Source organism: Triticum aestivum, chromosome 2D, assembly GCF_018294505.1.
Source record: "Triticum aestivum cultivar Chinese Spring chromosome 2D, IWGSC CS RefSeq v2.1, whole genome shotgun sequence".
In the NCBI taxonomy this organism is placed as follows: Eukaryota; Viridiplantae; Streptophyta; class Magnoliopsida; order Poales; family Poaceae; genus Triticum; species Triticum aestivum.
The window spans coordinates 476,747,884-476,761,492 of NC_057799.1; the positions used below are offsets into that span (position 1 = coordinate 476,747,884).

The 13,609-nt window shown below is 47.0% G+C and overlaps 1 protein-coding gene across 1 annotated transcript; it reads left to right on the plus strand.

The window, feature by feature from the left end:
- Positions 1–2,030: 2,030 nt before the first annotated feature.
- Positions 2,031–3,912, plus strand: LOC123049618 (uncharacterized). The gene has a single exon (XM_044472516.1). It carries the CDS (start codon positions 2,115–2,117, stop codon positions 3,480–3,482), a length of 1,368 nt encoding a protein of 455 aa, XP_044328451.1. The 5' UTR covers positions 2,031–2,114; the 3' UTR covers positions 3,483–3,912.
- The last annotated feature ends 9,697 nt before the right edge of the window (positions 3,913–13,609 follow it).

The following is a 13,609-nucleotide window of genomic DNA, read 5'->3' on the forward strand; positions in this document are numbered from 1 at the left end:
CAGCAACATAATGCCCCAATTAATCCTCTTCACGAGAGTTATTTTCCAAGGTGGAGGAAAACCCAGGATCGACTGATTCATACAATCATATGCTCCCACCAGCTCAAAATATAATCCATGCTAGATTTGTTTTAAGTTAAATTTCATAAAGAGTGACCAAAGTTCATAAAATAAAAATTTATAATATCAAATGTATAAGACTTAAAATATATTTCATGATAAATCTAATGGTAATGATTTCATAGTGAGATCTTGACAAACTTTTGTACAAACCTTGTCAGAGCTTACAAAGTTTGACTTAAGACAAAACTAATTATGCACTAAAATTTTGACATAGATGGAATATTATTTATCTGGTAATGTTATCTGGCAAACTTTAGCTAGGAAGGGGGTGGCAAGCGAACGCCTTTTTCTAGCAGTTTTAGTTGCAACACGATCAAACAGTGTTAGTTTTAAAACAAAATGTCTTTCTCTGAAGAAACTATCATGCTGTCCTGAAGAAACTGCCACCCAGCTACAACTAAAACTATCATCTAAACATTCACAAATGCCCCCCCCCCCCCCCCCCCCCCCCGCGCGCGCGAATGTTCGCCAGCTAAGAGGATCCTACTTATCATGTAAAACAATAACAAGCATTGATACCAGACAAATCTGCTTACGAAAGTAAAGAAAAAATGCAGCTATCCACAATTTACCCGCCTCATTGCAACATCTCCATACCACAAAACCCTTAGCATGGACTATAATCCGTCGGTCGAGTGAGATGTGACCTAACAACAGGTGCATGACTCTAAGACAATGCCTTCAAGAAGAAATCGCCACTTGCATGCTATTGTTGGATGGTCCAACCAGCAAGTTAGACTAGGTGCTATCGCCCCCGAAGCAGTTTCATCCCAAGAGAATACAACCACGATGTTAACCGCAAGTGGTGTGATCCACTTCTCTATCGGTCTACTCACATAGAACTTGCCGACCAAAGAAGAAATCGTTGGAAAATCTTATCACTACCACACTATATCATCTTGTCAATGATTGTTGTGCATGCCATGCATGGTAGCACATCATAACATCTGCCACCAGATACATCTCCTCGGATGCCATGGCCTGTAAGGGCCGAATAATATCCGGCCTCAACGACATTCCCCGGTGGTGGCGAGGGAGAGGAGCACTGCTTCACCCAAAGGCTCCAGCCTACCCGTGGCATTGAGCTACCGCCAGGCGCACCTCCACACTAGCAACTGTAGAGCACACCCGACCCCGATCGACGTGCAGGGTGTCGGATCCGCGTGCTCTCATCACCACACCATCAAACAAAAACCATCATCGCTTCCGATGACTGTCCGACCATCGTATCAACAAGAGAGGAAATCCGTGACACCTTCAGTGCATGGCCCATTGTCATAACAGTGCTAGCCGGTGGTAGTGGTGAAGAGGGAGAGAGAGGAAGAAGGCTAGCGGCGCTAGGGTTCCCCCTTGCATCGCCTCAGAGGGAACACTAGCGCCGTCTCGAAGGAGGGGGTCAATTCGAGCTTTTCTCTACACGGGAGTGGAGTTACCTTTTTATAAGGGCCCCCTTAGCCGATGAACCTTCGCCGGGAAGGGTGGCATTTGCGAACGTTTTCATGGCATTTTAGTCGTGTGTGGGGTGACTGTTTTTTCAGAACAACATGATATTTTCTCGGATGAAACCTCAAAACTGTCATCCTGCCAGAAAATGTCATGTCGCTCTAAAGAAACTGTTACCCCCGACACAACTAAAACTACACAGCAAAAACGTTTGAAATGCCACCCTCTCCCGGCGAACGGCAACCAAATATAATTTCCGTTTTTTTTTAACATGGAGTGGAGTTACCTTGGCGAGTCCATGCTCGTGGGACCCCGACCACCGACCACGATCTTTTGCCCATGGCGCGCCGTGCCGCACCATGATCCCATCGCAACGAAGCAAACACTTCACTTTTCCCTACCCTTATAAGCGTCGTTCCGGTCGCACTCGTCTCGGAATCAGAACCAAAACCCCACCACGCGCACGCTCGTTAGCTCTCTGACTCTCGCTCCCCCGCGACTACGCCGAGCGATCATTTTCCTAGCGCCGCGAGGTCTTCTCCGCGCGCATGGACGCGTCGAGCGCGAGCGGCGAGAGTGGAAGCGGAGGCGGTCGTGGGACTGGCAGGAGGTGGAAGGGGAAGGGGGTGACGCCGATACAGGCGCGGCGGCAGCAGCAGCTGGCGCCGGTCTTCGAGGACGCGTCCGCGGCATTGCTGCGCCCGCTCAGGAAGATCGGGAGGAGCCCCGACCGTCTCCACCGGACCACGTCGTCGCTCTCCACTTCCTCGTCGTCGGCCCCAGCCTCGCCTCGGTCTTTCCCCGCCTCCGACGCCGCCGCGCCTTCCGCGCGGCACATCTTCCCCTTCGCGTATGATGAGCCCTCGGCGACGACGGCGCGCGAGACCCCGCAGCTTCTCCGGCAGTACTCCAGCATGTCCCAACCAGCGTCGCCGCCAAAGCAGCCGCCTTTGCGGCACCAGCAGATGATCTCGTTCGGCGGGTCGCCTCCCTGCGCGACCCAGTCGTTCTTCATGCCAGCCGAGAGCGCGCAGCAGCAGCAGCATCTGCTGCGGTACTGGAGCGAGGCGCTGAACCTGAGCCCCCGCGGCGGCCTGGCCGGCATGCCGCCTTCGCTGTACCAGCAGCTGCTGCGGGCACCGCCCCCGCCGCAGAAACTGTACCGCGGCGTGCGGCAGCGGCACTGGGGTAAGTGGGTGGCGGAGATCCGCCTGCCACGGAATCGCACGCGGCTGTGGCTCGGCACGTTCGACACCGCAGAGGATGCCGCCATGGCGTACGACCGCGAGGCCTTCAAGCTCCGTGGCGAGAACGCGCGGCTCAACTTCCCCGATCGGTTCCTCGGGAAGGGCCGCGCAGGAGGGAGCGGCCGCACCAGCGCGGCCAGCTCCGCTGCCACCTCGGCCGCCGCCGGCACCGCTTCCTGCTCGTCGTCATCATCGTCGCCTCCGCAAACTTCTGACGAGGCGCCGGCCAACCCGCAGGAAGCTCCGCGGCAGCGGGAACAGCAGCACGCAGAATGGTCCACGCTTGAAAACCAACCACAGCATCCACCCCCAACGACTATTCCCCAGGATGGAGGCTCTCGCGACGCGGCTACGCCCTACTCGGCCGAAATGTTTCACTCGTCGGCGCCGTCCGGCGGCATGTGGGCTCAGGCCGACGAGTCATGGTTCAACGCATGGGGCCCTGGCAGCTCCTTCTGGGACTACGAGATGGACGACAGTGCTCGCAGCCTCTTCATTCACCACCCTCGCTTCTCCGGTGAGGATGCCGGCATGTCGCATCCTGGCGCACAAGAAACACCACCGGCGACGGCAGCAGCAGGGACGTCGGACACAACATGCAATGACGTTCCGGCAACCTCTTCTTCAGCTCCTCCTCCAGAAACACACCAGGCTCCAAACTTCATGTGAAAGGTCTAAACATGCATACACATTCAAAGTTCGAACACCTTGGTGATCGATCCCGAGTAGGATTAGGACAGAGATGCACGCAGGTTGCAGTTTTTAAGACAACTTCTGCGGCATCACGCACTTACACATCACAGCATCGTTTCGGAAGCCATCTGGCCACACATTTATTTCCCAATACTACTTTTCTTCTGGAAACCACAAGGGAATCCTGTACCTTGGCTGCAAATTTTTGGCCAGCTTGACGTATGGGGTGACCAGTCAATCTCTCCTCCATTTACGCATTTTAGCACATGTTGAATGTCTTAGATATTTGTTGTAGTCTTAAAAGTTTGTTTGCTGCAAATCTCATCGTTTCATACTTCTATGTGATGGCTCATATGATTTGGTATCTATGCATGTTCTATTTATCATTGTACTTTGCTTTGAAACATTCCAGCTATTAATTGTTCTGCTATGCTACTTGTAAGTTGCTTGTTCATTTTCAACCTTGGGTACATTTTCTTGGCTTTCGCGGTCAGTATCAGGCCCTTTGTGTTTGGTTAGAGTTCTGAACCAGGTACAATATGGCAGGATATGTTATTAGACTTATTAACAAATCACAAATTACCTTAAAACAACTGGTTTGTAATTGAATCATGCAAATGACTTTTAAAAAGACTAAATTCTCAAGTCGATTGTGCTACTTCTGGGTTGATCCATCGTTTGCTTATTTCCTAGGTCCTTATCACTGTTTTATAGCCCACTTCATCGAATCCCTACTAGGGCTAGTGATAAGTATTGAGCTGTCCTCATCTTTTGGTGAGAGCAATAACTCCCGATTTGGTGAAGATGGCTTTGACGACCCTTCTGCAAACATGTGAGAAATTCTGGGTTTTAGCAATAGTTATTCGAATTCAAGAGGGTTATTGACGGTGTCGGAAGCATGGCGAACCCGACCACGAATATTGAAGGACAGTAAAAGATAGTCTAAACTAGATTGGGTTCTCGAAGATGCGCATTATGGTAGGTCTCGCGACAGTCATGCCTACAAGTAAGAGTAGCATTAGTTGGAATTTATCCGGACAAAACCTGCATCTCAACCATAGGGTCGGCGTTGTATATCAAGGATACAAGGCGCGGTCAAGATGGCATCCAAGGTGGAGACCATTATGGATGTTGGAAATATGACCACTAGTAGAAAAGAGGGCTTTGGTTCAGGCCGGGTCAGCCCATTAGTCCCGGTTCAGTCCAGAACCGGGACCCATGGGGCACTGGTCCCGGTTCATGAGGCCAGGGGCCTGCCGGGCCTCGTGGGGGCATTGGTCCCGGTTCGTCTGGCTCCTTTGGTCCCGGTTGGTGGGACGAACCGGGACCAATGGGCCTCGCTTCTGGCCCACCACCATTGGTCCTGGTTGGTGGCTTGAACCGGGACTACATGCTGCCCTTTAGTCCCGGTTCATGCCACGAACCGGGACCAATGAGGCGCCTATATATACCCCTCGCCCGCGAGCAGAGCACTTGAGTGCTCTGTTTTTCTCTGGCCGGCGAGGGGAGGGCTTTGTGGTGCTCTACCTCACCTCCTATGCACATGAGGTGTTCGATGAAATGTCCAAGCCACACTAGTTAAGCTTTCTCGTCTCGAAGCTCGACCTCAAAGCTCCATTTTCCTTGAGGTTTGTCTAGATTTAGCGGCCCGTCACGTCCCATTCCCGGCTTCACCGCCGTCGATCGCCTGCGCCGATCTCGCCGCCGGCACCACCGTGGTGAGCCTCTTGTTCTTATCTTTTTTCTGAAAAAAATTCTTACTTTAGATAGATACTTGTCTAATTTTCTTACTATTTTATTGCTTGTTATTATATAGTGCGATGGTTTTGGTATCCGCCCCCGTCGGCCCTCGTCCTGTCTATGATTCGGATATGGTATATATTATCTTTATAACTATTGGTTCATTTATTGTTTATGAAAATTATGCCGACCAACGTGACATAGATTTTATTTATCTAGGAGGTATGTGAACCGGAAATTCCAACCGACCCTATTGTCGAGAGGTTAAATTTAGTTGAAGAAGAAAACAATTTCTTGAAGGAAAAAATAAAAAAAATTGAGGAGGAGAAGATGCCGCCCGCCGCGCGCTCCTCCCTCTGTGAGCACCGCGCCTCTGCCGGCCCCACCGCCGTGCTATTGTTTTTTACATTTTTTTAGATTTTCATATATGTATGTATGTATTTTGTAGATATATGTATTTTTTGATGTATGTTCATATATGTATGTATGTATTTTTTACATGTTTTTTGTATGTATGTATGTATTTTTTCAATTGTAATGATGTTTTAAAAATACATATATGCAAAAGTTAGATTTTTAGAAAAGTTTTATCTATATATGTTCTCTGATTTAGTACATTTTAGGTTAGGTTCATTTTTAGAAAAGTTTTATATATTTAGGAAGAAGGAATAGAAGGAAGAAGAAGGAAGAAGAAAAAGTTTTATATATGCAAAGTTACATTTTTAGAAAAAATTTATATATCTAGCTAGGAAAGGAAGAAGAAGAAAAAGAATGAGAGGAAAAAGGAAAATAAGAAGAAGAAAGGAGAAGAAGAGGAGAGGAAGAAGATGAGGAATAAATAAGAAGAAGAAAAAAGAAGAAAGAGAAGAGGAGAAGAAGACAGCCGCAGCCGCTCCGTCTGCTCTGCCGGCGTCTAGCAGTACAGCCAGAGGCGGGAGGCAATACAGATTCGGTTCTTCTCTGAAGACTCCAGAGAAGTTACCATACGAGAGGACCGAGGAGGAAACCACGAAGATCGTGCGAGCCGAAGTGACGAACTTCTTTGAAGGGGTGAAAGCAAAGAAGCATCCACCTCCGGAGGAGAAGGTAGATCCGGTGAAAGCGAAGCGCACTCTGGCTGCCCTAACAAAACCACCAAAGTCTCCGCCGAAAGGCAACTATGAGCGCATTATTGCAAAGACATTTGTCGAAGCGGAGCGGTCGGGAAGTACTGTCAGTGATCAAAGGTTAAAAGAACGACGAGCTGGGAAAAAAATTGCCCAGCTCGGCGAACAAGCGAACCAATCGTGCCCCCCCCCCCCCGCTCAAGGTGTCTAGCGACATCGTCGCTAATGATCCGAGGATGGTGGCCGGTTATAGCAATCTTGGAGATTACCTGCCCGACGATGTACATTATGATTTCTTGGAGGTGGACGAACACAAATACCATTACGGGAAGCCTCTCGTCAAAGATGAAAGATCTCTAACAACGATGATGCGAAGATTACATGATTGGTACATGAAAACCTGCAGAGAGTCTGGGGGGAGGGATACTTTGATGCTGAGAGTTAAAGAGGAGCATGACCTCGTTGGAATTGAACTATTGAATGTTCCATTTGAGGAGTTCTTCCAGTTTTTCAATCAAAAGGCCCTCGATAAATCAACGGTCACTTGCTACTGTCTATAAGTAGTACTACTTCTGTCATTAAGTCTCTCTATATAGGTCAGCTCTTTCATTGCATGTATTTATAATTATCCTCACTATATTATGCAGATTGAAGATCGCCGAATTGAAGAAAAGACAAATCGGTGATATTGGATTCATTAACACAAATCTCATAGATGCAACCGAGGTTAAATATCATGCCGAAAATACTGAGGCCAACTTGCTACGATCGTTGGTAATAAATGAAAACAAAGATATAATACTCTTTCCTTACAACTTCAAGTGAGTGTTACTGTCTTGTGCATATTCGGTTTCCCTTATTAGTCTAGGTTATAGTAATGTAATTGATGACTTATGCATGCGTGCGCAGCTTCCACTATATTCTCCTAGAGATTAATCTTGAGACGAGGCCAACTTGCTACGATCGTTGGTAATAAATGAAAACAAAGATATAATACTCTTTCCTTACAACTTCAAGTGAGTGTTACTGTCTTGTGCATATTCGGTTTCCCTTATTAGTCCAGGTTATAGTAATGTAATTGATGACTTATGCATGCGTGCGCAGCTTCCACTATATTCTCCTAGAGATTAAGCTTGAGCAGGGAGTAGTAACCGTCTTAGACTCGAGACGAAAAGATCCCCAGGACTATGCGGACATGACTCAAATGCTCGAGAAGTAAGTTAAATCGATCATTATCCACCATATCAGCAACTTTGTTCATTTCCTGATATCAAGTAATTGTTTTCTTTGTCTGGCAGGGTTTGGAGAAAATTCACCAAAAAAGCTCCGGGACTGCCGAAGAAGCTGCAATTTAGACACCCGAAAGTAAGTATTATAGTAGCATGTTCCGCGCATCTCCTAGTGATTCAAGCGCTAGTTTCATCAATACCATTTAGCATGCTTGCTTATCAGTTTGATTGACCTCTATTTCTTGTAAAGTGGTTGTGGCAGGAATAAGGGAATGATTTCTGTGGATACTACGTTTGCGTGTCCATCCGCCACACGACCTGTGAGCGGGGCTACTCTAACAAACAATATGAAGTGCGTAAGCAATAATATTCACAATTTTATTTTATTACCATCATTTGTGTTGAGTTTCATTTATTCATATATATATGTATTGACCCCCTTCTTCAAATTAGATCTTTCGGATGCGGGATGAACTCCTAGCACCAGATCGTATGCGAGCAATTCAAGAGGAATTGGCGGCATTCTTCCTTGACCACGTGATCGCTGAAAATGGAGAATACTATGTGGACCCTGTGTTCATATATAATTAGGAGATTATATTGTAAGAGATAATTATTGTATATATGTAGCCGGTAGTGTCGGATAGATATAAAAGAACTTGTTGTTCGACCAATCTCTCGGAGAAGGAGAGGTGGTCGATATCACTTCTCTCTGTATGCATATGTTCATGACGATCTTCTGTTTCCTTCATTTTCTTACTAGCTAGCGTGTCTAGTCCTCTCTATACGTATATAGTACGTAGCGTCGACCACGCACGGAGATAAGAGAGGACACTTCTCTCTACTAATTAGCTAGCTAACACAATATATGAAACACCTAAATTAACCCCCCAAAACCCCCAACCCCCCCCCCTTTCAAAAAAAAACAAAAACCCCAGCCCTGAAATGCTGACGCGTGGATGCCTATTGGTCCCGGTTAGTGCCACCAACCGGGACCAAAGGCCCTCCTGCCTGGGCTCGCCGCACCGACCACGTGGAGCCCATCTGTCCCGGTTCGTGTAAGAACCGGGACTAAAGGGCTAGGGCATTAGTAACGACCCTTTAGTCCCGGTTCAAAAACCGGGACAAAAGGCCCTTACCAACCGGGACAGATGACCCTTTTTCTACTAGTGGACCTAAAAGCAATAAGAAAGTTATTATTATTTTATGTCTTTGTTCGTGATTAAGTTTATATTCTATGCTAGAATTGCATTAGTTACTGAGTATGAGATTTGGAGGAAAACCTAATTGCATGTGTGGAATAATAAACATCAAAGAGATCCCTAGTCAAGCCTCACTCAACTAGCTCATGTATTATTGATGGTCTTGTTTTTCTAATAATGGGCATTGTTAATGTAACAAGGATGCCAGCAATAATGACAACACATGGTCAATATGTTGTCGGTACTTTCTCATAATGTGTGAATGTTTACTTGCCGCCTTAGACAAGGAGAATGTCGGAGACCCGGATACCAGATTGTTGATACATGGTGACCAAACATTATTGTGTAACTGGGTAATTATAAAGGTGACTTTCAGATAAGTTGGAAAGTATGTCGTGGTGCTAGGTAATATCAAAACTAGGATTTGCGCCCTCGGCGAGGGAGAGATACACTCTGGGCCCACTCAGCATGACGGTGTCCCGCATTGCCTGGCCGGTGTTGTGACAAAGGAGTTATCCACGGGGATACCGGAATACGGAAACGAGAAAAGAGTATAAACAAGTAATGAGGATAACTAGGTATAGTGATCAAGGCGTTGACCTCGGGTTATGTAACGTATCACGAGGCAAGAGGAATTGTATGTGATAATACAAGGTTCACTCGATAAAGATCTTCAATGATAAATGGGAAACATTATGGGTCTCTAGACCCCGTTGGCAATTATTGATCGAAAGGTGCTCAAGACATGTCTATATATGCTCAAACCTATAGGGTCACACACTTAACGTTAGTGAAATTTAGGAATGCTAAAGTTTAATGGAGATCAAGAGAGAAGGGTTTGGAAAGTGTTTCGAAAGATCTCGATAGTGTTTCGGGTGGTTCTGGAGTGTTTTAGTGATGTCCGGAAGTGTTCGAAAGGTACTAGAAGGTTCTATATCATGATGGAAACTTTTGGAAAGGCCCCGAAGGTTCTGGAAGAATCCTATTTCCCCCTGTTGCTTGGGGCAAGGCATCCTTGCGGCCAGGTAGGCTGAACCCCATCTGTCTTGAGGGGTAAGGCAAGCCTTATGGAGTCCTTGTAGGACTCCTCCCCTGGTCGACTAACCCCTCCTCCCTAGTCACCACTGGGCCTTTGGGCATTCCCACTCAGCCAAACCCGAGCTATGTAAGCGACCACACATGGGAGGGTCTAGTCATGAGGGTGTACCTGGGTAGCATGTGTTGTGTTTTAGTCACCTCCCTTAATCTTCTTCACCCAACCCCTTTAAATCTACACAACAATGCTTTGATTAAAAAATAAGCTTTACTAAAAAGATGTACATCAACGTTGTGATTCCATTCAGACGATTGGCTAGCACTTTCTTGGGATGTAATCTTCAGTTTTGTGTGCATGTTTGGAGGTTTTAAGACGAATTTTGTCAAAATCGACCATTTGAAAATTTCTTTGAATGGTAGTTTCATCTCGTTGTTTCACACGAATTTTGTGTTCTATATTTCAATAGTCATTCCGAGTATATGAGTATGCACTACCATCATATTACATTAGATGACTAGAACTACAAAAAAAGAAACATCCGTGATGATACGCATTTGTCATAGTAGGTCATGTTTTCTTTCACCCATGTATATCTGTGACAATTTTATAAAGAAATCAAGATAGTCACACATGTACTGTCGGGGATGTGTTACATATGACAATAATCACTTTTTCATCATGGAAGTGTCAACTTCCATGAAGATAAAATGGCTCGTTACGGTTCGTCAAGGCTAACCGACATGCGACAACCACTCTACTGGGCCGATATTAAGCTACTGGGGGCGGGTCCCGGATCCAATACTCGTTAACAAAGTGAACCAATGATGATTTTCCACATGTCGGCTTCTCAGTCGCCAACGGAGCCACGCGTTAGCTCTACCTTTGACAAGTATTGCCATCCAACAGAATATATGCACCTATGAAACGACAACACGGGTGGGACGACCCAACGGTGGCCCATTTAGTTAAATAGGTCGGCCCAGTCAAAGGTTTGCTTAAGCCCACTTGACTTAGTCAAGATTTAGAGGGCTCGCCCCATGATAGGCCTGCTAACGACATGCTCGCATATAGCCCATTTGCGGTCCTGGTATGCAACGACGGAGCTTAGTTGGGGCCAGCAGCTGCCATGGCCCGCCAGCCTCACTAGTAAACCTGAAGAGAACTTTTAGCGGGCTATTTAGATTAGATTTTCTTTAGCTTTTGGCCCCCAAACAACCATATTTGCTACCTCGCGCCCCCTGAACATCCAGTCTAGCTCCGCCACTGCTGGTATGCATGGCCCGTTAGGACCTGTCTGAATTCAGCCAATTAGGGGCCCGTCAGCCATCCAATATGGTTCCCGTCTGTTGATACTTTGGGCCCATGTGTGGCTCATGATGTCTCTCGTTTAGTTCCGGCTCGTATTTACTTTTGGCCTAGTTACGACCTAAAATGCATCACAAACCTTTACAGCCCATGGTGCATTTCAACCCAATTACGACCCGTGGTGCTTCTAGGTCATTTGCAGCCTTTTAAATATTCTAGACAATTTATGGCCGGTTGAATCTTGAGGGTATTTGTGGCTCGTGAAGCTTTTTGACCCATTTACAATCCGCCGTGGCTTCGAGCCATTTCTGGCCCGTGCTGTCTTTTGGTCCATTAATGGCCCGTGTTGTGCCTGGTGTTGACACCAGATTTTGACATGGTCAAAAACACAATTAAGATAGCCTCAAATGAAAAAGAGCTCAAAGTGAGAAAGTTTTGTATCTTCAAAAGGAGAAACTTTGACATTTGGGCTATAGCCATCCGACCTCATCTCTAAGGCCGAAGTTGTGTTCGAAGTACTGAGATTTTGTATTCAGAAAACTATTCGGCTGATTACGCCCCAAATTGCCTCATATGGAAAAATGATCTACACGAATTGTCTTCGTATCATAGAAACGATCGATTTTTATATAAAAATTGTCCCAATCCGAGTTCGTATGCAAAATTTAGAGGCAACACTTTGCGGATCGGTGCTGAGTGAAAAAGTGACGCGAGGGACCAGACACCCACCTATGTGGTGTCTGATGGGTCGCGTGAGTTATTCGGCCTTTGCCCACTGAATGAAGCTTGCCGGGGTGAAGCCTTGCCGGTGTGAAAGCTTGGCGGGTGGAGACCTTGCCGTGGAAAGCTTGGCGGGGTGGAGACCTTGGCGGCGTGGATAGCTTGCCTGCGTGGAAAGCTCGCCGGCGTGGAAGCTTGCCGGTGTGAAAGCTTGCCGGGGTAGACACCTTGTCAGGGTGAAACCTTGCCAGGGTAGAAACCTTGCCGGTGTGAAAGCTTGCTGGGGTAGAAACCTTGCCGGTGTGAAAAGCTTGCCGGGGTGGAGGCTGTCAAAGTCAATCCGACCAGAAGTTGGAGATGGGCTCGAAAAGGTATTCAGATGACCTCGGATAGATAAGTGTTATACACGGAAGTTGTGCGTATCATCGAAACGGTCAACTTTGCTTTTGGAGCCATCATCATCGGAGATAGTATACGGCCTGTAAAATTGTTACAAGACTCAGACAGTTCAGAAAACTGCATAATTGAATCCGATCCACATTTAAAGATGGGCCCTGAAAGTCATAAAGATTGCCTTAAAAGGAGAAGTGGCCCATGTTGTATTATGCAGATCGTCGAGGCGGACAAGTTTGATGTTGAACTGGACTCCATCCGAGTTAGTATGCGATTTCTATGGCCAGCGCAAGAAGCAGGACAGAAGTATGGGACAGATTCGGGCTGAATCCGAGTTGGACTGAAACTAGAACTGTAGGACGTGAATTGATGTAATTTTCTTGTAAGGAAAGCCTAGATGAATCCTTTACTTATACGGGAAGTCCAGACGCCTCTTATATATGTTAGGGGTGCCGGCCGATTGAAAGAACACACAATCGAACAAACACATCTACCACTTTTATCTTTTATCTTTTCTCCTTAACCCTAGTTCTTCTTCTTCCTCGTTCTTCGTTCGTTCTTCTTCATCGAAGGGCGGCAAACCTCGAGGCCCCAGGGGCGATCAGGTTGACCTAGGGTAGCTCATAGCCGCCGCGCGCCCTGATGGGGCCCTTCCCGGGTGTGTGGGGTTTCGAGTCTACAAAAGCGCCCGCCGGATTGCTTGCGTACCGCGCTTCCGGACGGGTCTCCTTCGACGTGAGCCGCGGTGCATCACCCCCGGTGTTGAGGGTACACGGCGACGTGTTCGTGTGCGAACACCTGGGTCATTTTCGGCCCATAGATCTTTTTGGTCCATTAATGGATCGTGTTGCCTCTGGCCTTTTTCAGCCCAACACGTCTTTTGGCCCATTAACGGGCCGTGTTGTGACTAGGACATTGTTGGCCCATCGAACCTTTTGGTCCTTTAATAGACTGTGTTGCCTCTTGGTCATTTTTGTCTTGCCGCAACTTTATCCCATTAACAACATGTGTTGTCCCTGGGTCATTTCCGGCCTGTGGTGCATACATCCCATTATCTTTTTCGGGCCATGGGCCCTATGGTTCAGTTTTTGCCCATTGCACCTCTGAGCTGCTGGTCAGTCTCAGCTTGATTCATTATGAATTCCTCAAAATATTTATTGGTTTTGGTGAGTAGTAGTTTTGATTGCACTGTTTGCTTTCTCAAGATGTCAACTCCATCTGAGCGCAGTTGCACACTCACTTTCTACGAATAGTGAAACCTTTAGAACATCAACACTTGGCAATTCATGATGCATGATTGGGACGGTGCCACTACTTTGCGATGATCTTATGTCCAGAGCGACCGAAAGCACTCCTTGACGGTGGCCCAGGC